This window comes from Centropristis striata, chromosome 19 (genome assembly GCF_030273125.1).
Source record: "Centropristis striata isolate RG_2023a ecotype Rhode Island chromosome 19, C.striata_1.0, whole genome shotgun sequence".
In the NCBI taxonomy this organism is placed as follows: Eukaryota; Metazoa; Chordata; class Actinopteri; order Perciformes; family Serranidae; genus Centropristis; species Centropristis striata.
Window position 1 is genome coordinate 23,126,767 of NC_081535.1, and position 27,548 is coordinate 23,154,314.

Below are 27,548 nucleotides of genomic sequence, written 5' to 3' on the forward strand. Positions count from 1 at the left end.
GAAATCAGATTTGTTTTTAGAGCTGTTAATTTGTAAAGAATCAGCCAAGCAGCATTTTAGTGCAAAATAGGAACAGCTAATTGTTAGGGTTAGGCTGGCAGTATAATATAAAATATAAAATCTGGCTTGTGTGCACAGTCAAAGTGGTTGGTTTGGGCCCATAAAGAAGCACCATATTTGGCCTTCAATCGCTGCAGTATGCTGCAATTTAAACAGCCACAGGCTGGTCAGCACATTGACTCCGGCACACCTTGCCTGCTTGTGATGTCATGTGACTTTTAGTATACCTCTGTGTTTACCACTGGTGGTAAAGAACTTACAAGTCTTATCTGTTCCCACATTGATCCACAAGTATCTCCTTTCAGCGCTGACATCATTCAACGAACACACCTTTTAACTAGTCTTTGTGTTTGCTCACAGCGTCATCGTTGACAGCAGCCTGAGAACAAGCCAAATTTGATTTTAGTTTACAGTGTTCTGCAGAGTCTTATTAGCAGAGCAAAAGAACAGACTGGCCAGGGCATGGAACAGTATTAGTAATACTCAATTAGTCCAGTAATAGAAAATAATGACATTATTACCATGGCAAACAAAATAAACAAGCAACTCTATTACTTGGCTTAATTTCTTTGATTGACAGCATAAAGAAATCAGCTTTGCTATTCCCCAGTTTGATGAGAACGGCCAGTTATATATTTTATTAGGCTATACTACTGGGTATTTTTATATCTAATGTGTCATTACGGTTCTTCACAACAGAAACACTACTCAAAATCCTTTTTTTCTGTGTACATGCACAGCTACTTGCACTGTTTCATGTAGAGCTGAGATTTAAATGCGCAGCTTAATCTGTATGTGCAGTATTGTGCATGTACAGGTGGTAAACGTATGAGTATTTTGAGGTCTGAATGTCCACTAATATGTAGGGAAATTAGGGCATAAATCATAAATCATGATATAATATTATATACATTCATTTACATAGATTTATACCAACTCACAAAAATAAACTACAATAGGATTTGACAATTGTTCTGAGCTCTTTCAGACATTTGAATAAAATCTACTCTTCTTAATGACAAGAATTTAAAGGTTGAATTTCAAAATAAAGACTATCTAAAAGATGAAAATCTGTATCTATAATTTCACTTTGCATCAATCATATGGGGTCGTTGATCATTGAGTCAATATACACCCCATGTCAACTAAAACTCATACAGTTTGGTCACTTGTAGATTTGTTCATTTTATTGACAGATCTGTAAACTGAGTCTCTCCACTAAGAATAATGTGAAAGCATCACTTTAATATTATGTTTTCCAGAGATATACTGATACGTTTCTTTGGAATAAGTAAGTGATTATTAAAAATGCACAAAAACTGATTAATCGGCCAAAGAAATTTTAGCCAAATAAGATCAATACCACCAACTTGACAACTTAGTAGGAGCAGACCTAAAAATATGCCCCCTTCTAATCTTTTATCTTTATTAAAATGTGCAAGATCAGAGTCAAAAAAGAACCAAACATCAACCACTATTTGTTTGCCAAACATGCATGCATAGTTTCAAGAAGCTTTTTGTTCACAGGACAAAGTACTTCCTCATTAATAGAGCTAATGTAAACAAGGTGCAGGTGATTTCCTTCAGCCATCTCCTGTAGTTTCACACTATAGCTGCAGTAGCAAAGGGGCTACTGAATGAAAGGCAAGTAGCTGCAAAGGAGACGAGGTTGTCTGTGTAGCTGCATTGCCTCCCTCCCCCACTGTCCTAACACCCCCAATTTGAAAATTGACGCTTCTCATGCTCTATTCCAGTATGTGACGGAGGGAACTTTTGTTTGGCAAGATTCAGTATCCCAAATAGATGAGATGAGGATAAAGGCGCCCGAGAGGAAGTGGAGCAGAAACTAATGGGTGTCAGTGCAGTCCAATGTGTTTGCAGCTGATTGGGAGACCCTATGAATAAGTCAAAATTTCTCTTTTGCTTTCTGTCTTTCTCCTCCCCTTTTTTTTTTTCTTGCCTGCTTTTATCCCTCCCTCTTTCCTGCTCTATAGCTCCATTGTGCTCGATGAGCATAGTGGAGGGATGATCCTATCTTTTAGCTGGCTCAGTTTGTCTCAGATCAGCTGGCAAAGCTAATGCTTTTCCAGACATGCACGGACAATACCCTGTGTTGTGTTGTGCTCTGACCTGAGAAGCACGATTATGCTGCATTTCAAAGCTGGGTCTTGTTCAGGTTCTTTGAGACAAGCTGGATTACACTCAAAAAATTGACAGATTTCAGCCAAATTCACTGTTTTTTTTGCCTTGCCTTACATTGTATGTTGTACTAGCGCTGTAGCAGAGCGGTCTTTAATAACAAAATTAAAACAACTTGACTATCATCTCATTCAAATTATTGTCAAGTTTCTAATGTACTACAACACGTGACAGTTCCTAATGGAAAAAAATACTTTAATGATGTGTTTCGTGTCCTCGGGCAGGCCTAACTTGGCACATAGGAGGAGCCGTGCTATTTCAGTATCCTAAACTTAATAGATTCCACCCCCTTTCCACAGCTCTATGTAGTTTAAAGAAGCATTTGCTGACAAATCAGATTTTTTGTCGAACATACTGAACATTAGCTTCCACACTTGCAACGCCAACCCCTAACAAGCATAACTTAACATGATGGGAGAAAGAGGTTCTTTTGACCTAAATTTGAGTGCTAATTAACGTGCACCATGGAACATGTAAAAAAAAAAAAAAAAAAAGATATTTCAGGAGCTTAATCTAATCCCATTATCCAGTTTGGATTCTGGCAGTTTTCCCATCACCACTCACAAGGGATTAGACAAGTGATCAATACAACACTATGTATTGCAAGAGACTAATCATTGGCAACAACAACTACGGAACCTTTTCAGATTTCTGGCTGATCATGTTATTGTGCCAATGACTGTTTTACATTTGAATAGCATTTCTTTTGTGGAAAAAAGGGCCATAAAATTAAAATTGCATTAACAGTACCAATATGATCACCCTTAAAGTGATACGAATACCAATAGCGTACTTAATTTGATACCTTAATTACTACTTCATTTGACACCAGTCATATGAATGGCAGCGTTGGGTTGTGTGAAATGCCCCTCACTCCACCCACTAAACTGAATTTATTTTAAGGAAATACATTACCTGCTGAACTGGCAACTCTCAAATACACTGCGTCCATATTCACCACACCACAGACATTATGGGTTGTAGCTGTTGCTGTAGTGGGCTAGCCACACGTTGCATTAAATTGAAGAATGCTTGCGGTGATTGGCTGCAAACAAAACCATACAAAAAGTATTTATTTTTTTTTAGATCAGGGGGGAAAAAAGGATGGAATAAAGGTATTGTTTGACAGGAGATGTTTCAGTACTAGTGGGCATTAAGTTATTTTGTTGGATAGCTCAGATCCAACTACAAAAAATGAATGGCAAGGGTTCTAACAAAGTTTGGCATCTTTTAAATTCTACCTGTATTCCTCAATAAGTTATTGAAAGATAATTCCACAAATATTTTAATAGATGAAGTACAAGAGGAATTTATATTTTACTAATCACTTTGTTGTTGGTGTTTGTACCGTTTGGTTTATGCAGTGGTGCTTATGTTGTCTTTTGTCTTTGCTCTTTTTCATTAGATAAGCAAATTGTTGCTGTTGGATCTGTCATCTGCCATCCACTGGGATCCAGGCGCTTGAGTCCTAAATGACAAGGTATGTAAAGCAACTCATTCGTTTTCCTATTTTCAGCAGACAGGCAACTTCGGCTTATCCTACTGTGGGGTTTGCTTTTTGGATTTAGATTTAAATTTCCGTCTCTTGAAGCAAACACTGTCTGTGTGAACGGTTTGGGTGTTATGGAAGTGATGTATTTATGTCAAACACTAGTCCGACTCTAACAAGAAACAACAAGAGTGCCCCACCCTGTTCTCCTGGAGGCCAAGAGACATGATACACCTGCCAAACTAGCTCTGTGTCCAATGAGCATCCTATTTCATTTTAAAAACATAACATAGCTATGATAGTTTCAAAGTTATTCCAGACTATCCCTTAATGACAATAGAATGCAGTGTAGTTAAAAACTTAAGGGTTTGTCCAAAAATGACTGCCTTTCACCCCCTGAAAATGTTTAATCGACTGAAAAAGTTCATATTCTTGTGGAACAATAGATGAGGATGATTGCTGCACTCACCTTATGATAGAGGAGGTCTCCAATTTCCTTATTTTCTATGGTAGTACTGACAGGAAACTTAAGGATTTTTCTTTGTATGAAGTGCAACACTTTCACAGTAACTTGTCAGACTACTTGGTTTTTCCTGTAACTCATAGCCACACTGTTTGCATAACTTCGCACAGCTGCAGGCTTTGCATCAATGTACATTTGATACCTGGATCTAAACCAAGGTCAACATACTAGTCTTTCATTTCTACATACATTTTTTCAAGGAGCAGAAAAGACTTGATGTACTAGTACACTATGAAGACAGCAGCACTGATCAATACATGTCTGTCAGTTTAAGGGCTGATCCAGACTAGCCTTCATTGACACATTAGTCATGGCTATTTGCTGCCAGTTTCTTTGATTGTATGACACCAGTTTACTGACCGTAAGAGCTCATGGCTCTTTAGAAATCGCCCACACTGGGCTGGAATCATAAAATGAAAATGATCATGTGTGACTTTTTCTATGACAACCTGAACAGTTGTCTCCTTGAACAGTTTTCCAAGGAGTTACAGTTCTACCTTTCAAAGCCAGTCTCAAAGTGTGCATGATCTTTCAGAATTGGCTGCTGTTTTGTGGTATTGTTGGGAGTATTCACAGTTATGCTGCAGAAGTCACAATTTTTTATTTAAGTTTAGATTCCTCGTTAATTAATTGACATATCTTTTCATTACAATTTTACCTTTCAAGGCCAGTCTCAAAGTGGATCTTTTACCATTGGCTGCTCTTTGTCGTATTGCGTCTTCACAGTAATGCTGCTAAAGTCCCTATTTTTTCTTTTAAGTTGAGAAAAGACATTTATTCGAAATGTGCTCCCCTCCCAGAGGAGGGAAATGCGTATGTGCACTCTTACTGTTGCACCAAACGTGACATGCAAGAGACGGATTTCTCATAGGTTGGTCCCTTTATACTCCATGAGTAGTAGTTCTTGAAGTGAATTAATCGGTGTAACAGCTGTGTCTAGTGATAGACAATATCTACAGATTGAATTAACTATCTCTATGCATGTGATTTAATATCTTACCAGAACATCTAATTGATTATTCCATGCATACAGTTTCAGCTGACAGTGCTTTTGGCTCTGAGGCAACTTATGCCATTATTAGACCCTCACAATTTTCTGGATAATGAGGTACACCATCTTGTATGGCATTGTAAGACTTAACTTGACAGCAATGTAGCATTGCGAGCACTGTTGCTAACTACTGCTCCTAGACTTAAAACTTGCAATAACTGATTTTTTTTACACTTTGGGGCAACAGAAACACGTTGTAAACACATAGTTCACCTGTTTCTGACCACTTCACAAATTTAAGTCCACTATTCACTTTCTTCTAGCTCTGTTTTGGCCTCCACCATTCCTGAGGGAAATATCTGGCTCTTATGCTGCTAAATGCTCCACTATGTTCAAATGATGGCTGCTAACTTTTAAATTTACAGTGCTTTCTTGTTATCAAAAGACTGTGGTTTTCTAATTCAGAGAGGTTATGCTTTAGAGTGAAGACGGTGTGGTATATTGTGACCCATCTTGCTTTGTACTTTTCCATTTTTCCCATTTTTAAAACGGCATTTTATGAGCAAACTTTATTACTTTTAACAAGCCATTAGGGGAACGTTATCCATTTCCATATTCTCCAGCAGGCAAACAAGGAAAATGTGGCAGTTGTCTGCATGGATACATGGCTCTGACCTGAATATGTCTGACCTGGTTATTGAGACTTGGCAAACTGTATCTCACTCCCTCTCTGCCTTTCTCACATGGACAGACACACAAACAGACAAGTATCTGTATCATGGTCCTGTATCTCATTTTACAGAGGAAACATAATTTTTTGAAACATGGCCTTCACTGATAGAAGTTTTTGGGTGTCTTAAACTATCAATTTATTATTCAAGTCATCATTATTAAATATGAGCACCAATTGAGCACCACCCAAAGTGAAAGTAAGATATTTATCCCTTCACTGTTTGATGTATATATTTCATATTGCTGTTGCCTTTTCCGTCTGGCTTCCTAATTTTCTATCCATTCCTCAGATTTTTTTTCCATTATTTGCCATCTGTGGGAGTAGCCTAGATCATGAGCAGATAGCCCTCCAGGTCTTATTGAGCTCTGTGAGTTGGAAACGAGACCAGTAACATTGGTGTGTCGCACTTGAACTCACTGTAAATTCATATCAGCTTACTTGCTTCACTGTAAACACTAATCGGCTGCTTCTCTTATATGTCACGGTTCAAAATAAACCGTTATGGTAAATAAAGTAACTGTGCATTTGAAGTGTCACATGGGAGTGATTTAAGTGTAGACTGGATGGGGTTCTGTCTTATGTATACTTCTATTTTCGTGACTGTCACATGCTTAGATTTAAAAAATGTGAAAAACGGTGCATTAAGGAAATATAGCCCCAGTCACAGCTTTCCATTTAAGCTCCCTGTAATATTGTGTAATATCCACGAAGAGAGGAGTGTCAGTCGGTAAATGTTGCTGCTGGAAGATTTATGTGGGATTTGGTTGGCTTTTCTTCATTACCAGAAAGAGCAAAATATTGAGTTTAAATTAAGTTATCAACCAGTACAACTTGGGTTTTTTTCTTGCCCTCATTGTGGATATTTAATTGCAACAGCTGACTGTTGTTTATTTCTTTCATGTCATAGTTTACTCAGTCATAATAATATGCGTCATTACAGGAAGGCATTCTATTGTGTCTTACAGGTTGCAAGGAGGTGTTCTTGGCAGCTGCTGTGTCATTAGTGCAGTGGGTTGTGGTTGGTACAGATTATTGTTCACAGCATGAGAAACTTTTAATTGGATCCGTTTAACCTATCGATGTCACTGTACCTTTTTTTTTTTTTTAAGCTGTCAAATACTGGTTTACTGCCTGGGCTGCCATTTTCATGTGACATGAAGCCAGAATCTGTCTACTTTACTAGAGAAGTTTGTATTTTTCAAACTTAATCATCTGGTGTTGAAAAGAACCTGAAAAAGACTGTTATTGAAACTAATTGTTGTGACTGTTATTAAAGACTGTTGTTAATGAGGCCTAATGTCATTGTTCAGGTCTCTTCTCTGCAGAAATGAATCTCATGGGCTCATATTTAACTGGATCTCATATTTAATTAAGAACTTACCGGCAGAGGGGATTTTTGAACTATTTATAACCAGCAGGGCTCTCTCCTTCTTTGCCCTGGTTAGGTCTTAATGAGGAAGAAACTGCTCTCCAAAAATACAGGCTTCTGTTCTGAACAGACCTAAATGTATTGATTTGCGGTAGGGGTTTTACACAGTTTAGAAAGAAAACAAAATTTAAATCCCCATCTAGAGATGCTCCAAGCATTGTAAGCCTTCAAACAGGTTTTTCTGAAGCTGAAGTTATTTCTGCCAAAGACTATATTTAGTATGAACAGTGTAATGGAAAAATGCCACACCAATTGTTCTCATTGGTTTAAAGTGTTGAAATCTGGTACAGACTTCATTTGGCAAAGTATCTTTCCTTACAACTTAAAATCATATGAATAAAACAAATGTGTATCATTAGTCAAAACTAGGAATTCTGTTAAATGAGTAAAAATGCTAATATTGTGTTCATTCAATGTTATATGTTTCCCACCCCACTTTGCTTATGTGTGCATAGCTCTGAAATTCAACTTATGAGTTTATAGATGCCAAATACTTGTGTGAGATGTGCTGAAAGACTAAATACAGTATGGTGGTTGCATCTCAATGACAAAAACTCACTTTTCAGCCAAACTGATTGATTTTGAAAACGCTTCCATCAAAGAAAAATAAAAAAATTCAGGTGTGGCCACACGCAAGGGAAAGCTCTACATTTACCAGCCAAATTATTTAAAATGAAAGTTGGCTAGTGGATGCAACATATATGCAAACAGTTATGCAAACTATTCTAGCAGGTCAGCAGTAGACCTGTTCACCTTGTTGCAGCTTTTTGGCTTTCAAAACAGGTGACTTTACTATGTATATAGCAATCTTTGGGTCTATAAAGACCTCTCAAACATTGGGGCCATCACAGAAATAGAAGATAAGAGAATGAAGGAAGCGAAGGAAGAAAGGGGACGAAATGATGAGCAGAGTGCTCTGCTACAGAAGGTCGGCAGCTCACAGTTGATAAAGCAGCTAGTTCATTCGTTAAGGCAGCTCTGTATTCTTTGAAGCACAGACGACTGAGATCAGCTTTTACGCTGCAGTTGTTAATAAACAAGGCTTTTCTGGCTGAGTGATTCCCTGCTTTCACATGGAATCCAAACAGGTGAAAGTATACAGTTAGCCTTAACCAACATACATTTCACTAAGCTGCACACATTTAATGGGCTTCCCTCCATGCACTCAAAGCCAGGTTTAAAAGGAAAATATTTTTCTCCTTGATTTTCTTATTTCATCAGACTAGCCTACCTCTACCGTCAATTGACAGCTGTGGTGAGCTTGTCTAACAGGATACCCTGTTGTTGCACATCTCAGCAGAATTGTCGTCACTCTTCATGTTGCCAGGAAGTGGCTTTCAGAGACACAACAAGGTAGTCCATAAAAGGCTGTGGTTCAAGTTCTGATCATGAGATGTCTAACATGTAGTATTTGACCTGCAAATGGAACATTTGCTCTCAATGAGCCACAGGAGGGATACATTTATTGTTCACCTGCCCCAATGACATTTAGAGCAGCTGTGCACTGGTTTGGTTCAGTTGTCTAAACAGCTCATAGAGAGAAAAAGCATTGAAATGCACTGAATACAGTGCAGTGTTTGACTAATAGGTTGAATAATCCTTCGCAGATTTAAATATGTAAAGTTGCTGGCTGCTGCGAAACATTTTGTGTATCACAGAATCGTTGTTATTGTGATACATTTGTATTGTTGGCAGTGAATTTTGATACGTTTCTGGTGACTTATAATGTGATTAACACAGTATCTCACACACACACACACACACACACACACACACAAAGGTTGCTTAATTAGTTTACCTTGCTCTACATTCGAATACATGAATGTAAATAAAGCTGTATACAGCTGTGGCTCAGCCCCCCACAATGTCCTGGGTCAAAGTCAATTGTTTGTTTGACTCATCCATCAGCCCAATCCTCCCACCTATGCAGCCTTTCTCGCCTTTATACTCCTTCTCATACGGACTAAAGTGTGCCTTGTGCATCGGTATTAGACAGTGAGGACCGTGGCGAAGCTTTGGCATTTGACAACCTGGGATTTAAAAACTGTGTGGTTATAATCTTCAATAGATGCCACACTGAATGGTTAGATTATGCAGAAAGTGTTGTTTCATGGTATGATTCTCTGCGTCTGTTATCATCTGTAATCTGATACATCCATCTGCAAGATCTGAGTTGGGATCCACCCACACTGATAGTGTTAGATGAAGAACTAGGAGGGCAAAATTTACAAATTCTGACATTCAGAACACATTCTTAAATTCCAGTGGGAATCTTTTTGTCCCCATAAAAAATATTTCATTCATTCCGTTTCCCTAAGACAAATATATGCAAAGCAAGTGCTATCTTAGTTTGCTCAAAATTATTTTCATACATTTCATTCTAAACCAAAAGAAAAGGCAAATTAATGAATCAGTTAATTGTGCCAGAATTACCTTTTGTTATACAGTGCAGAAATGCAAGGGTTGCCCTACATATTTTCTACACAGTGACATGTCAGTACTAAGTGAATTGCAGGGCAGACGGCTAGCAGCTTGCACAAAAGGTCAGAAGAGTAGCATGCAAATAGGTGATTAATAAGCATGTTTGAGAGGACATAACCTTTGGAAGTGGACTGTGTTATGCCCAGTCTTTGTCATTCTCTGGGGGATCCATGACATCTCCATAACCTCAGAGTTGTGAAGACCCGAACAAATGAAGTGGAAATAAGACTGCATTCATTTGCCCTCGGCCCATCCGTGTCTAAAGAAATAACGTGGGAATTATTCATTAGAGTAATTATGATAGTCATCTCAAAGAGAATAGCCTGGATTCAGAATATTTGCAGTCCTCTGCAGAGTGAGCCAAGCTGAGTGTGCAGAGAGTAAAAGGAGAGGATAAAGCATATCCCATTACAACTTAAGTTGCTTTCAATTAGATGTGATGGCTAAATGAAAGGTTTGTTGGAATATCTACTTGCTCCATTTCACTTGATGAAAATATTATCTATCTGTTACATAGCTGTCAGCTTGCGCAACTTGTTTCATAACTTCTTTGATGAACAGCGGGCCCTTTTTATACACCATTCAACAACAATTATGTTTGTTGCATCAACATAAGTATTAATCTGAGTACATTACATTTGTACATGTTGTTTGAATACTACTTGCATGTTTTTGCTTACTGATAATCCATTTTGGACTAGTGACATTTTCATTAAAGGAAAACTATTTTGTTGTAATGAGTAAATTACCAGTAAATTATAATAAATCAATACAGAATATAATGGAAAGCTACCCAAGAAACCAAACCTCACTAGAACAGGACAGCACTTGAAGTACAACTGACAACTGACCTATGTTCAATATTGTTTATACATTTGTGAGACAACACAAAGCAGCACTTCCTACAACACAAACGTTAGCATTTTAAACAAATGGCTTCATGGGTTTAGCCGGGGCCAGCACTGGGGGCATGTAGCTGTGCGTCATTATGTGTCAGAGGACTGCATCTTTGAACATGGTGTGTTTATGGTCAATAGGGGTATTGGAGGAAACTGTGAAACAGATAGTGGTTCAACTGTGGGCAGATGTTTGTGTGTGTATGTGATTTACTAAGGATTTAAAATATTTTATTTCTTTAAAGCATTTCCTCCAGTAAAACGGTATTCTCTACTTTAAGATGTGCTTACATTCTGATATCAAGGAATGTGTATGGGTAACATGTAACTGTTCAAATAGATACAAGTCTCATTTTTATGATGGGCTCAGTCTATCAGAGTCCGTCTGCTCAGAGTAGAAAATTGGGAAGATGCTGTAAAAGGCCACTTTGTCTTTGTCACAGATCGGATTACTTACCCTCATTTCAGCACAAATTCAAAGAAAACAATCATGGTATTGTTTTCTAGAGTCATGCAAGACCACTGAGACCTAAGAACACTGGTGAGAACCAAAACCAAAGGGAGTGCGAAACTGGAACTTCAGGTTCCACTGAACTGCATACTACCCCCCTCTTCAGATACTCACAACTCAGTTGTCTTCCTACCTATTCCAACTGTAATTCCAGCCATCGTTTCCTGTTGCTTGGTTTTTCTATTCATGGATTGCTTCCTATGTTTAGTTATCAAGCCCTACTTTGGGAGAAATGCCAGCATGTAACTGGCAGCAGTGTTATAATAAGAAAAAAGAAAGGGATATGCATCTCAGCTGTGCTTGCTACTGCTAAGTTTGAGAGTATGGAGCATGGAGATATAGCTCTGAGTGTCTCAGTAAGTTGTTGAACTGTTGTCCTCCTTCTTAACTCAATATGCCACTGCATTATTGAGAAGCAGCCGTTCTCCTGTGCGCACTGCAATTCAATGTAATGCTGTAAATGAAGTGCCCAGAGGAAAAACCTCACAAGGGATTAGGTTATACACTGTTCTTTAGCATGGAGATGTTTCCACCTTTCCTCCACCAGTAAACATAAATATGTTCTTGTCATCTATACTTGACATTTTTTTGAGATTTTAAAATGACATGTAGCAGCAGTTTTGGGATTATACATCTAAGATTGAAAAAGCTTGTTGAAGTTTTCATATTTTCCTATGTGTTACATAACCAGTCAACCAGGAGCTGTCCTATCTCAATAGGATATAGGGCTGCAACTATTAGTCAATATCTACTGTAAGTCTCCTGTGTAAAATCAGCCACATGCTTATTCATTCTGCACTGATTTATGTGTCAGCATGCAACAAGTGTACGTCTGAGAATTTACCAAATCTCACAGCAGTCTTAGATTCCTGTAAATGGAAACCCGATAAAGAGTTTTGTTTGCAAACCTGTAGCTCCATTCCACAACAGCGTGGTTTCTTATCCTGTTGTGCACCGATGGTGAAACACACTTGAGTTGTTGTAAACTATGCCGGCTAAAGATTGGTCAACTTCACATTTGATTATATATTAACTGAGAAAAATCACTATTTTGTGAATCCTACATGCATGTACAGAGGGATTGAATTTCTCTTTTCACGCTGGTTTTTGACTTGCCAGGGAATAATACAGAGGATCTCCATGGTAAAGGACATGATCCAATTTGAAAAGAGTTGAAGCCGCATTATAGGAAGGGTGAGAAAACAAGTCTATAGCCCACTGGCACTCCGCCCTGCATTGAGGAAGTGACTTTTTTCTTTCCTCTTCCTTCACAGACAGAGCCAATTCAAGTGTATCCCACAGTCACTGCAGGCTGTTTTTTCTTTCTTTCTTCCTGCATTGTTTTTGTTGCCATAATCTTTAATATAAAATTTCAGCTGTGGCCCAGCAATCCTGTAACAGTCCACTGCAATCTGGATCAAAAGCTCCTTTCATAAGGCGAGAGCTAGCCCCTACTAATCACATTCTGCCATATCAACCAGACGAGTACTATTTGCTATAAATAACACAAGCTGCTTGCTACCGTCAGATGCTGCACTTTCGTTTCCACTTAACCCATTAGACACACAAATATAAATGCACACAAAGACGCAGACACGACACCAACAATACCTACTGGGGTTTATTTTCAGTGTTGGTATGCTTATATTAAAAATGCCCCATAGCTCCTTTTTAAGCTCAATTGGCTGGTTAGGGGCTTTGAACAAGCCAATGAGGTAGATATACATTGGATTTGGAGTTTTTGAAGCAGAAACACATTATAAACTACTCATTTCCCAACACATACTACTGGATAAACTAGAAGTAGGCCAGTGGGTGCTAGTGGCCACCGTGGAAGGATTCTGTGACCTTTGGGAAACACACACAGACATCTCAGTCTCTGTTTGTCTATTGCAGAGTTTACATTCAGTAACCAATCCCTCACTTTGACCACATTTGAAGACCTCTTTTTACAGTTTTTCTGCATTTTATCAGCCGATGCTGTTCTACTTAAGCACTTGAGCAAGCTTAAATTTGTGTTTTGTGCATGACTTTGGGGGTCAGAGAGCTTCGCCTACCCTTGACCGTAGTGTCTATAGCAACAGCACTGACCCAGGAGGCACTTAAGTTACAGGGAGAGGGGTTGTGACAGGGAAGTGGTTTCCTGGCTCTGACTGGGAGAATAAAGTGGGAATGTGTGACTGGCCTGCTCTCTGGACTATTTCATTCACTGTTGCACAGAGGAAGCCGCAAGGATCATTGCCAGGCTGCTGAGTCACATGTCCACCATTCACACATGCCCACACATTTTGAAAATTTCTGAATAAATACAGCTAGTGTTTTTTAGGCTTTTAACAATTTCACGGCTCTCAGGCCAAGCTGTTACTAGCACTCTGATTTAAGTAAATGTGCTGCTTAAATAAGTAGGCTAAGAAAGAAAATCTCAGCCAAGAGCTTAACGTGTCTGGAAAATCTCTATTGCATGTCTTGAACTTTTTTAGTTCAAAAGTCAAATGCTCTTGATGGACTAAAGCTGGGTGAATGTAGGCAGTCATCATTCCAATAACATGTAGGTCAGTGGATAAGCCTATCTATGTTGAAGGCAGTGCGGGTCTCATTAGTGTGCTGCCTTCCAGATTACTCTCAGGGGGGCTTCAGCCAGCCAGCCAGCCAGCCGAGCAGGGACACAGTTATCCAGCCCATTTCACTTTCTCTTTATTCTACAATAAAAGTTTCCCTACAAGCAAAAAAAAAGGAAAAACAGAACTTCCAGGGCACAAGAAAGGGTACAGAAACCTTAACCAAAACTTTCATTAAGTCAGTGAAAGATAGATGTTAGACAACAGTGGTGCTGTGCTTTATTCTAACAGCATTTTATTGCAAAAATGCTTCAGATGTGCAGCAGTAAAATAAACAGTGTGTTGTGCATCATGCAAATGTAACAGGCTCTCTGCATGGTTTAGAAAGTTATGTTTCTACTTGTATCCCTTGATTTGTTTGTTAGGCAGGCATGTCAAATCTCTGACCTAATTGGAGCAGCTGAACTTCCTCTTGTAAAGATTGTTTATTTTGGAGGACTGTATTCCCAAATTGGCCAAGTACCTGACTCAATAGGTTATTATTCAAAGTCTCCTGTTGTTCACCAAGTATTGTACTGTGGCTTGTGCGACTTCTTTATTTTCTCAAAGAATTAGACTGATAATGTTTTGTATTTTTGATATTGTTAACAAAGCCCCCAAAAGACCTTTCTGACTTACCTGCCCCATCTGTTGCTCTCAACCCAAGCCCTTTTGCTTCATTCATTAATTTTCCCGTAACTGGGTTGGAGCCAATCCCATCTGGCATTGGGCAAGAGTCACCAATTCACCTCAACCTGCATGCCTTTCAGCTGTTTGGGGAAGCCAGAAAACCAAGTTGAGCTTTAAAAATGATTCACATAATACATAATTTCTTATATATTTATCTTTTTAAACATATTCAAAATAAGTTCCTAACGCAGCCTGGCACTGTAGTTTCATACAAATGTTTCAAATTATTTCAAATTGTGTATTTGTTGAGGACTATGGATTAATACACATTTGTGCAAATGTATGGGTTTGACTCAATAGTGTCCATGTTAATGAAGGTGTGACTCACTGATGTCTTTTTGTGCTGCATAGCACAGAGGAAGAGGATTTTTGGTTCTCTCAGGCAGCACTTGTTCATGGTATCAGTCCTTGTTGGTTTGGGTCTTTGCATAGGATTTGTTAACATTAAGGAAAAGTAAGATGCACAACCAGATAATCCAGATATTATCATAATAATATTATAAAACAAATAACTCTGTTTTAAATGACAATTTCCACCCGTTGTCCAGTGAATTTCAGTTTCTTTCTTTCTAGACCCAAGCTGTAGAACAAAGTGCTTTAAAAACAGCTTTGGTCCAGCAGCCATCATACTAAGTCTATAGAAACACTTGCACTGCAAACCAGCCTATGGATATAAATAAAGTAACCTGAACCTGATGCTACCAATACTGGTTAATGAACAAATAACTACAAAACAAGTAACATTTCCGTCAGTTGTAATTAGTATTTAGTGCTTATTTCAAATATTGCATGCAAACTCTGGTTTTGCACATTATAATTGTGAGAATGCTGATGTTAGCATTTAGCCCAAAGCAACCTATACCTATGTAGCAACCTCACCGAGGCGCCAGTGTGGCTGATGACTGAGTACAACATTCAGATTTTCTGGTCATTTAACATTATTACATGAAGCAATTAAGAACCCATCCTTCAAGTGTGAATTATTCTGCCAGCTTTAACATTTTTTTTGTCCATCTTACTCTACAACTTTTCTTATGAAACTTGATCTCTTCTTGAAAGTATTTTCTTGCATAACTCACAAATATTCACACCTTCCCCCTTTTTCTCAGTTAACCCACATCTCACTGCCTCTTCTCCCAGTCCTCCCTCTCCTCCCACTCGGAATAGCATGCGTCATCCATATGCTCAGTGCTCGTTACTCGGGGTGAACGGAGCCAAGCCCTCTGTCATCCCCTCTGGTGATAGACCAGATTACTCAGAGTATTTATACATGAGCTGCCTGCTGTTATAGCAAAAAAGTGTGTGGTAGGCCCACAGCCTCTTGGTTGTGCATACCTCATTTGAGTGTGGGCGTGTGCACACATGCACCCATTTTTTTTTAATGAGTTTGAGAGGGATGGCTGACCAAGCCTCTTTTGAGTCAACTTTGGACAGATTTGAAAGATCCTTTGGGAAACCTTTCTTTATTATTTTGAAATTGAGAAGCATTGAGCTTTGTATGATTTTATTTTATTTTTAATCATGAGTAATACCATATTGGGTCATATTTTGAGTAGCTCCAAAAATAGTCACACTTACTTTGCACTGTCTAGAAAAAGCATTTCTGCAACAAAATAAAAGTGTCCATCAGATAACAAAGACAATAGGTTGTATTGAAAATTCAGAGAGAGAAAAAAGACTCCCCATAGTCCCTTATTGCAACCTCTAACACTAACATGTGGTCACACCCACACATAGTCTGCACAAGCAGTGTAGGTCAAGGCTATCACAATTTTACAGCTCAGTTAGACAGTTGGGATACACAGTGAGTGAAGGACTCAGAGATTATGTGCTGTGGCGGCACTCAGATTAAGACGAGGGGGAGGAAAGTCACATTCTCCACATGCTCCGATGGAACAAAGCCTCTGTTGACCAGAACACATTCCATAGAGTATACTGTACACAGGGAAAGTCTGTGTTGACCTCGAGCTATAAAAATTATACATACATCCCTGTAGCAAGTCAAAAGACAGGTTTACAACTCCCCTCCATCTCTTAAGCTCCCAACCAGATTGAAAGATGAAAAGATTTTCCTGGCTTTTATATATCTTTATTTTTAAGAGATAGTTTTGGATAAAACTAGGATTTCCAAAACGATGACTGATTTATGGCCTACTTCATTTTGCATTTTAATTTCTCTGTTTCAACCCAAATGAGGATACAACATACCCACAATAGTGAACAGCTTCTTGTTTTGCCTACTAATGGAAAATTGAGAAGTTTTCCCACGATAAAAGCAGAAATGGGAAACTAAAAATTGACAACACGTGCCTGGCTTTGCTGTGGTGTTGAAGTGGAATTCATCTATTATTTTGATTTTTTCATCATTTGTTTCCAGCACTTACTCACTGAATGGTGACTGTTTGTCAGTGATCAGCTGTAATCTATATGCAAATTTGAGGATACATTGGCAGCACTGTACTTGGGAGGAAATAATGGAATTGATGCAACCCACGGTGGTTTTGAAAGGTCCTTCTACAGAAGTGCCTCTGCGCTGAAGAGCTATGATGCATTCACAAATTCTGTTGAAAAGCATTGGCCTAGGGTCTGCTTTTAGCCCTTATTCTGAATTGGATATTTATTTTTAAGTGCAGTTGAACCTTTATATTGAACATTAATGCCACATTAAAGGAAACTCCAGTTATTTACATAATTTGGTCCAGTAAGACAGTTTACTCCCCTCCATTGTATAGATTTGGTTGGTACAGACTACAAAAAGAACAATGTTGCTCAGGGCAAGTAGGACAAGCATCCAATAGCTTTCCAGGAAACTTACATTTATTAGAAATCTACCACATAAACACAGAATGCACTTCCTGGAAATGTCTGCAACTGTTGTCTGTAGTGTTGTCATAACAGACTAAAATATGAGCGGAAAACGAAGGTTGAATCAAGAAGAACACAGATGTGTGTTTCGATATATATGAGCAAAAAATATTTTAATTTCTAAAACAATATGGCTGAGGTCTAATTCATTCATCTGTCCATCTTCTTGAGCAACTGAGAGAAGTATGTGTGGAGTAAACAGTCCTCTGTAGCTCTGTAATGCACTAAAAGCTAAGCCAGCCCACTTCTTATCGGTCCAGTCAAATGTGAATTATTTGATTTAAATCCCTCTTGGAGGGACTGCTCAAATATTCCGTTTTACTCAGAAATATCTCAGGAGTACAGAAGCTAAAGACGCTCACTTCCATTTCACTGAGACTCTGACTTCTGAAATTACTTCTTTCTCCCTAATGGGTGACTACTTATCAAATATATATATTATATATATATATGCCACAATCACTCTCAGAGTGTTTTCAGACACAGGCAGCTGACAATGATTTGTATTGTGGACGGAGGACACAAAACAACTAGAAGTCCTGTTCTGACAATTGAGTCTGCAGTCACATGCTCACGGTTCAGATGCATTGATAAGATATCAAGGTCTATGTGTGTGAGAGAGATTGCACGCTATGCTTAAAACCAGTATTGATTCGATAATACATGATCCAATGTCATTAATGCAAAGTGATAATATGCCTTTATATTGAAGTTCCCACTTTATATTAATTCTTATTAAAAAGATTTTCAGTTGATATAAATGTAACTGAATGTGTGTGTGTGTGTGTGTGTGTGTGTGTGTGTGTGTGTGTGTGTGTTAAATCTCATATCAATGCTATTAAAACATTACATAGGAAGGATAGAAAGAAATGTGAATCTGGACACAAAGTTTAAGTGTGAAAGTAGCAGACATATGCTTAGCATTCCTCCTAATCCTCTACTCCCTTTACATATCTCTTTTTTCCCTCTCCAGTGCCTGAGGATGTCCAAGCGGAGCTTGTTTGTTCGTCTGGTGCCGTGCCGCTGCTTGCGGGGTGAGGAGGAGGCGGTAACATCGCTGGACTACTCCCACTGCAGCCTGGAGACTGTTCCTAAGGAGATCTTTAGCTTTGAGAAGACCCTGCAGGAACTCTACCTCGATGCCAACCAGATCGAGGAGCTGCCTAAAGTAAGGCACACACACTGATGTATAGAAACTTTATACTTTGCCTCTAAGTACACCACTTATAAGTCTGTTGACCACATGAAGTCAGTACTCATTAATATTGGCTTGATGCATGTCTAAATAGTTTATCTCTCATGAAAAGCTTGCATTGTGCAATCTCTTCTTCATCCATATTCATTAAGACAGAAGAAACTTTGAATGACGCAGTTGAACTTTTAAGACAATCTGGGCATTTAAACATCTAATATTATACTGTTTAATCTTGGTTAGCCATGTGCCTTTTGAAACAAACTGTTATCTCTTCTCTCTCTCCACCAGCAACTGTTTAACTGCCAGTTACTCCACCGACTGAGCATGCCAGATAATGACCTAACAGTGTTGCCGTCAGCGATCGCAAATCTCATCAATCTCAGGGAGCTTGATGTCAGCAAAAACAGTAAGCAAAACAACCACATATTTTTACTGTATGCAGAATTCACGTGTATATTGGAAAACCTGGAAATGTAGAGACATTTCAAGTCGTTGAGACACCAGGAAATTGATTAAAATGAGCAGATACCTGTTACTTTTCTGCTGTTGATAGAATAAGCTGCATAGAACACTTCAAAGTGGGTTTACCAGACACAAATCAGAACAGAAAAAACTTCATTTTAATTTTGGGCTCTAAATGTGGAACAGAACAGATTTACAGCAATCGTTCCTGTTTCAGGTTTTCATTTGGTTTTGTTGGGGGGAATTTTGGACTATTGGGCCTACAATGTGACTGCAAACAGAGAGGATGTGTAGTGGCATTTTCAACAAAAAAGTAGCTCATGTTACCAAAGAAGGCTTTTATTGAAATTGGAGTGTTCTGTCAATGTTTGGGTGAAAACACTGGATGTTTTGACTTAAAAATCACCTGAGGACATATTCCAATGTCAGCTAGCTAGCTGTATGTGCAACTTGGATGGATGGTAGGCTTTTTAAAAGACATCCAATTGTCCAGTTAGCAGTAATTGGTGTAGCCGTAGCCTGTAATGACCCTTGGACACTTCATCCTGAACCCTGCATTATCAAAAAAGAACTAAAACTTCGGTTCAGTGTGTCAATACTAGGCCTACAGATATGTCCTGTATTACCAACAAAAACTGCTGTAAAATGTTCTTGAAATATATTTCTTGAAAAGAGTGTGAACCCTGTGTATCTCTGAAGGTTAGAAGTATTTCTGACAGACAGGTTAAATGAGTCATGTAAAACTGTGCTATCAGATCATGTTGCTGAAACCTGACAGCTGACCATTAGTTCAGTGACCTGTGAAGTTCAAATGTGTAACTGTGCTAGTTGTCCTTGTGTTGTCATGACTGCAGCTGACATCAGTGAGTGAAACAAAAAGAGAGAAAAAAAAGATATTACCAGGAAGGAGTTGTGTAATAGCTGCCATGTTAAGATTGTCTCAGAAATATTCTGCGGTAAAATGCCACAGCATGTTTCATTTACGACATGCAACGTCACAAGGCACTGCCGTGACACAAAAAACCCTTACGTGATGGATAAAGGAAGTGGACAAGCTCAGACATGCAGCATACTAGACACTATCTTCATATCACAGAGCAGGAGCAGGGACGAAACAAAGCTGCATGGCTCTCACAAAAACTATGATAATCTGTACTCAAAGCATATTGTCAGTGGTTTCATAGAGTGGGAAGCGACAGCGTTTGTCAAAGTGCGACATTTACCTCTTTGAAGATACATTTGCACTGTTGAATATGAGCAAGAGCTTTGTACTAGAAGTCCTTTCACTTTTGCCTGTTTGATAAAAACTTTCCGCCGTCAATGTTGTTCTAGCCTGACATTTCGAACAAGAAACAGCTGCAGACTAAAGTGTCTGAAGGCTTGACAGTCCTCTGTTGTAATGCCCAGCTGAACACGGAATTAATCAGGTGACACTGCTATTTTAAAAATGTCAGTATTTTTATAACATCCTGTTGCATATTCCCCTGAAAGGGTTTTGCTTCAAACATGTTGTTAGTATTTTAATACTAACATCACTGTCTGACATTATCTTTGTGCTTACCGAAAAGATATTAAGCTCTGTGAGAAAAAAGAAAGCAGTAAATCTGCAGGTTACTGCATAAGATGGTTCATTCTTACTATGTAACCTTGAAGCCTAGCAGAGCAGAAAAGGAATATGCATGCTCAGCAAAGCTCTCCATGGCTGTAGAAAGGTTAAAAAGGTAGTTCTATTATAAATGAATGAGTGCAGAGACAGCCTGGATTAAACAAATGTTGAAGGATGTGTTGGTGTTTTCATGAACCAGAGCTGCATGTGCGTTGTTGACATTAAAAATAGCTTATCCTTTTTCACAAAGCACTCTGTGCTAAGTGTTGTGGACACAAAACAAAGTGGGTGGAAATAAACCTTTAGACTTGGTCACGTCCCCTTTCTCGCATGTTGCATGAGCACTTGCAGACTATCACTCAGTGGTCTTTCTTTTATTTTTTTCTCTTCTTCCTTTCCTGCTCTTTCATTATGTCACCTTGAGCGCTCGTCTTTGTGGTTGTTTAGAGAGGAAAGGTGCAGAGCCACTTTTAATGTATCTTTAGCGCACACAATTCAGACAGAGAGCCTTCCTGCCTGTTCTCACAATCCACCTGTCACCCTAACATTCACAAAGCTTCTCCCAGTATCCCTCATCTTTTTACTTTTGACAGAAGCCATTTGTTTTGTGTCAGTGGGAATAAAACGGTTGAGAGACAACATGCAGATGTTCAATTGATGGTGTGTAGTTGTCGTACCTTAAAACCTCGAAGGGTATTTATAGTTGTGCTGTTTGCTCTTTTTCTCTAGGTATCCAGGAGTTTCCAGAAAATATCAAGAATTGCAAAGTCCTAGCTATTGTAGAAGCCAGTGTGAATCCCATATCCAAGTGAGTAGAATAGGTTTTCACCCTTAATTAACTCAATTTTGGTTTAATGTTGAGTATGTTGGGTATTCTGGCATTGCAGCAGCTTTGTGTGACTGATGTGATTCATGTTCTTGTCCGTGTTTTCAGGCTCCCAGAAGGTTTCACCCAGCTTCTGAGTCTGACGCAGCTCTACCTGAATGATGCCTTCCTGGAGTTCTTACCAGCCAGCTTCGGCAGGTCAGTATATTCTCCTGATTGGATGAAAACTTGAGCTGTGACTAGCAGCTTTATAGCTTACTCTGTCGGTTGGTCAGTCAGTCGGTACAAACATTTGCCAACACTTTGGCCGCCATAGCTTTCTCTCCAAGGAGGCTGAAATTGACCAGGTTGTGTGTTTGTGAATGCATGAACACATGGATGCATGCACATACATCATTGCAGCTGATGTGAATTTGGGCCTGTTTTTGAGCAGAAACATGTAAGTACAAGCAGAACAGTGTATGTTTTGTTTGATGCTACATGCAGAAGTTAATAACACAGACATAGACTTGATAGCATAAGCTTGGTCTGACTCCAGTTTAAGGACGACAAGTAGAACTTCTGCAGTTCTGCAATTTTTGTAAGGCATCCAAAAAAATCTTGGCTCTAAATATGGTATCCTCCAAATTATGGACTTTAATTCCTGCTTTAATGGGCATAAATCCAAATGTATATTGCATATTTGAAATAATGATGCTGGCTTGATAAATGTTAGATAAGCGCAAGAGATTTCCATTCACAAGAGCCAGAATACTTGTGATATATATAAACTATAATCAATATGTTTATGATAAAATTGTATTAAATGGCAATGTGAAAACAATTAGATGATGTTGTGATGATGATCCTCCAGATGTGAAAGCCATGATTTTTGTGTTTTTTTGCTCCCAAATAACACCTGTATTGGAAAAAAGGCCTCTTGCTTATGGTTCATTTTCTTTAATGCAAGTTGTTTCATTAAACCAGAAGGCTCAGTCATGCTCATACTGTTTGTAGTTTACACAATAGTTTGGCTTTCTGATTACACAAAACATGTGGCATTTTTCATCTCACTAAAGTTCCCCTCCTCTCCTCTTAAAAACCCACTTTTATTCTTAAACCTGCTTTCTGCATGGTTGCCCTACTTTAATACTACTTAAGTATGAGTGAATATTGCATTTGATTATTTGTTTTGGCAAATTAATTTACCACAAAAGACCTTGTCGTGTCGTTGCACATTGCAGCAGGTTAATAGCAGATAAGCTTGCAGTGGAAATTGTGTCTGCTGTTGTGGCTCAAAAATTAATTCCACATAATATTGCTGTGAGGTAAAATGTGATTAAAGGTGTCTTTATTGGGAAGTACTGGAGAATAATAATAATAATAAAAAATATTATAACAGTAATACCTAAATAAAGGTAACTACAGTGTATAGATCAGATGTTAGTGTTGTTTAAATTATAATAAATAAATTTTTATGTAATTGATATGTAGTACTTAACAATTGTGCCATTTTTCACTTGGTTGCAGGTTGACTAAACTACAGATCTTGGAGCTGAGGGAGAACCAGTTAAAGATGTTGCCAAAGTAAGTGTTGCATGTTCTCCAAATATTGAATTTATAGAATAAATTTTATGGACAAAATACAGGGTCATTACCATTGTAAGAGTCATGTTTGTGTCAGTGTATTTTTGCCCTTACTTCCTCACTGTTTCCTTCCTCTAACAACCCCTGTAATGTCTCTGTGTCCTCCATCCTGACTCTTTTATTTATTTATTTTTTTACCATGGACTCACTCCACATACCTCTAACTGTGGCATTAAATTCCATGGTGTTACATAAGAGCCCCCTTTGCTTGACTGCTTGCTGTGGCAGGTTTTATAATCCTCCACTGAGACAGTGGTGAGGGTTATTTCACCATTTGAGAAGGTTACAGTGCCACTGGGAGACTAAATGTCCCACGAGTATTTGCGAAAGCTCTAGGTGATTGTGGGGGGAAGTTACTTTCTCTTTCTGTCTTCTCTCATGCTTCACTTGCCATATCATTCCATTTTATGTCCTTCCCATTTTCCAGCAAAACTGCATTTGCCCATTTCCCTATTTTTTTCCCCCTCTGGCTGAGTTTCCTTTGTTGTCTCACTCACTTTCCTTTTTTCCTTATTTTTCACTGACTAACTGACGGGCCAGCCGCTGTATAAAGTGCAGTGCTACAGCTCAGAGCGGATCCTCTCTTCTTGCTATGTTTATGTGACAGAGGCCAGACCTGTTAAAGGCTGGAGCCTTGACAAAGAAAAGGGACTAATGATCGGGAACGTTGCCAGAGCAACACACAAGCATCTCAGAGATGTAAACAAATGTGTGCGTGCACAAAAGGGGCGCAGCAGAAGTCTTTTCAGGGCTCAGTCATAGAAAGTGCAGCCTCTTTTCTCTCGGTGCACAGACACACACCGTGCACATGCATAAACCAAATGTTTCTCTGTATTTTAAAGAAGGATGCTGTGTTCCTCACAACTTGGGGTCATAAGCCATAGCGTGTGTTTTTTATCACTGGTGAACTCGCTCTCTAGATGAGCCAACACAGCTCATTCTTACCCCCTTCAGCTCACATGGGGGCCTCTGGTGTTCTTGCCAACTTTGAGGTAAGAATGTGACAAAGCTGGCTCACACTCAAGTACATCAACATGATTAATGTTTTCATATCACACTTTTATAAAACTACTAAGAAAATCACCAATTGGCTTAAATCATATTTATAATTTGTGCCGTATGTCTTACATTCTTATTTTATGAGCTGCACTTTAAAACAAAACACTCTGCAGTCATGTTGGTGGGCCACTGCTTTCCATTCCCTCTGTTTTAAGCAAACACAGCTCAGTCTTGCTGCGAGAGGATCATCATATCTGTTCACAAACACAACTCAGTTGTGTCAGTACATCTCACATTTCATCTCCAGCCTTTTGCTTTCATTTTGTGTGTAGAATTACGTTGTTGAACTTATGATTCGCCCTCAGGAAATGTCAGATTTAAAACTATCTATTGTCCTCATCTTCCCTTAAGTTGATTTGTGTATCACAAATTCTTATGCTTTTAACAATGAAAAGAACACATTTACAGTGCTGTTTATTTTGCAAATATTTAACCCTCTTATTTTTGAGACTTTGGCCTTGTTTGTGTGTGGTTGTGATGTCAGTTTAGAATAAGTTTTGTATGTTCTGTGATAGCTACTATCTGCTGGGTTAAATGCTGTTAAAGGCATCTTGTCAGTAGATTATGAGGAATGGAAGAGTGATGCTTAATCACTCCTTCCATACTACTTCCAATGTGATATAGCCCTTATAAGAATATTTCACTTCCAATTTTATGTCACTGGTAATCAGCTGAATATAGTAAAGCCTATGAGCAGTTGAAAAGTCCTGGTTTTTATCTGCTTGTTTACAGTGTAGCAGAGAATGTGAGCCTGTGACCTGAATGTGGAGAAAAGCTCCGGAGCGAGGCTTAGGGCTAGAATACATCACATTTTCCATTATTTAAAACATATTTCTGTCACGCCTGAGCTTTAAAAGGTATTTATTTCCTCATAAAATTATTCAGTGAAAGAAGCAAAGCGGGGGAATCTATGCTATCCAAAACATAACATGAAATTTTGACAGATAATCTTTTTTTTTTCTTTTGGTTTCTTTTTTTTGAAGCACACGACCCACATTTCTTATAATCCTGGTTGATTTTAAGATCTCACTCCCTGTCTGTCCTGTGTGTCTACAGAAGCATGCAGAAGCTCACCCAGCTGGAGAGGCTGGACCTGGGGAGTAATGAGTTCACTGAAGTGGTGAGTTTCTGTCAGTCGGCCTGTCTATGCCCAGGGCTTTCTACCTTTCTGGCGGTGAACTCGCCTCCTCCTTCCTTAATCTCTTCCTTTTCCTTTTCATACCCTTTTTAAATAAAAGCTCTAAGGTATTATAACTATTCTGCAGTAAAATGCAGTGCCCTCTAGAGTGGTGAAAATGAGAGAAAGTGCCTTATTGGCTGCCCTTTACACATGAAAAAACTTGCCCTCTACGGTTCCCCTTTATACAATAAATTATGATGTGCTCTCTAGAGATTCTATAATACAGTATCACCGAACTGTGAAAAATGTTATGTGAGATGTTTGCTCTCATTTAGCTCTCAAAATGCACAAAATAGATGCATTTTACTTAAAAATGTACAAATTTTCCCCCCGGACCCCCCTACATGGTTTGGTTCGATACTTTTAATTGTCAGTACCATATCATTAATGACTTTGATCTGGATCTCCTTTTAACTTAATGCTAATATTTCATCATACATGATGCATCAGCGCTTTTTGCGTGCTTGTGGGGCCTCATGTTGTGCAGAATGGGCCCTTTTTATTTTTTTGCCCCTGCCCCTACCACAGTTTGAGTCCGCCACTGTATGTCATAAATGATTGATGCTGTTCCACTTCAACAATCCGACTCTTGTCGTCCGTGTCTCCGACCCTCCGAGACCCTTTGATTGATTGATTGATTGCTGATCTGGTGCCAAGACGTAATGTTGATGTGAAGTTGTTTTAGGCTGCATGAAGTGCGTATTTTTTTATTTTGAAAGGATTCTGTATTTTCATCTCGTTAACAAGAATGTCAGTTTTCCAGTTATGCCCCCCCCCCCCCCCCCCCCCCCCCCCCCCCCCCATGCAAAAAAAAATCAGGCACAGGATTTTTTTCTGCTTCAAGCCCTGTGTTTCATTTGGTCACCTGTCACTGGCGTCCTATCTCTTCTGTGAACACATCAGCATTGTGGTTGTCAGCAATAACCTGTCATAAATTTACTAAAATAAGAATAAACTTTTTAAGCCACATTTTGTAGATAATCTTAATATGTATATATATTTTTACCAGATGAGGGATTTTAGTCACTGGACGTCTGGAAACTTTGCAAACTTTCAACCTGCAGACAGTACATGAAGATGCATGGCCACATTTCACATTATTTTCGTTTGTCTGGTGGTCTTTGACGGGCGGGTGAGCAGAGCGGCTGTGACTCAGTTGGTAGAGCGGTCACTCACGGAAGGTTGGTGGTTCGATCCCTGACCACTGCAGCCTGCATGTCGAAGCATCCTTGAGCAAGATACTCAACCCCAAATTGCTCCCGATGCTGCGTACACCGGTGTATGAATGAATTCCCAGTGGTGGCAGGTGGCACTGTTTAGGGAACCTTAGCCACTTGTATGAATGTGTGTGTGTGTGAATGGGTGAATGAGCGCAGTCTGTAGTGTAAAGCGCTATAGAAGTGCAGTCCATTTACCATGGGGTTGTGTCATGGAGGGAGAGGTGTGTTTTATATCTGCATGTGCTGTCTGTGCTGCAGTGACACAAAGTTTCCCTTAAACTTATCATAGAAACAAGCTGAGCAAACGTTACTGGCAGCTTGCCTTGAAGCCCCTTTGGGGCGTCCTGTGTTTGCCAAACAGTGTTGGAGAAACACTAATTTGTAACAAGAATCTGCTTTATTTAGTGTTTCTACTGCTTTTTGTCACCGGGTCCATTTTCCTCACCAATGAACACTCAAGTAATCTTAGCCGGGAGAAAATAACTGCAAAGTCTGCAATGGTGGTGAAGAGCGCAGCTACCATGATCCCATGCTTCGCCTTTTGTTGTTGTTTTGATTAAGAGACCCCCTGCAGCAGAAAATAACATACTGTGCATTAAAGTGCTCTTTTGTTTTCGCTGAAAGATGGCGTTCGTTAATAAATAATAATCACAGTGGAATGAATAAGTGGCCTCATGACTCATTTTCAAGTTCTTCATCAAATCACTGCCCAGCAGGCACACACAGACACCCTTAACCGTCATACACTCAGACATCCCTATCACTTAACCTCCTTTCTCCTCTTTACCACCACAGCCTGAGGTGTTGGAGCAGCTGACTGGAATCAAGGAGCTCTGGATGGACGGGAACAGACTGACGTTTTTACCTGGGGTACAATTTACAGTCAAACCTATACACACACTCTCAGAGG

At 39.1% G+C, this 27,548-nt stretch overlaps 1 protein-coding gene across 2 annotated transcripts in view; it reads left to right on the top strand.

Moving 5' to 3' along the window:
* The window catches only part of erbin (erbb2 interacting protein), a 58,550-nt gene that overhangs the window by 8,822 nt on the left and 22,180 nt on the right, over window positions 1-27,548 (top strand). For both annotated transcript variants that reach the window (XM_059357613.1, XM_059357614.1), the window contains exons 2-9: window positions 3,665-3,739; window positions 18,438-18,632; window positions 18,948-19,065; window positions 21,457-21,535; window positions 21,662-21,751; window positions 23,063-23,119; window positions 25,295-25,358; window positions 27,434-27,508. In XM_059357613.1, the coding sequence (XP_059213596.1) occupies window positions 18,447-18,632; window positions 18,948-19,065; window positions 21,457-21,535; window positions 21,662-21,751; window positions 23,063-23,119; window positions 25,295-25,358; window positions 27,434-27,508 (669 nt within the window). In that variant the 5' untranslated portion in view covers window positions 3,665-3,739; window positions 18,438-18,446. The remainder of the gene's footprint in view (window positions 1-3,664; window positions 3,740-18,437; window positions 18,633-18,947; window positions 19,066-21,456; window positions 21,536-21,661; window positions 21,752-23,062; window positions 23,120-25,294; window positions 25,359-27,433; window positions 27,509-27,548) is intronic.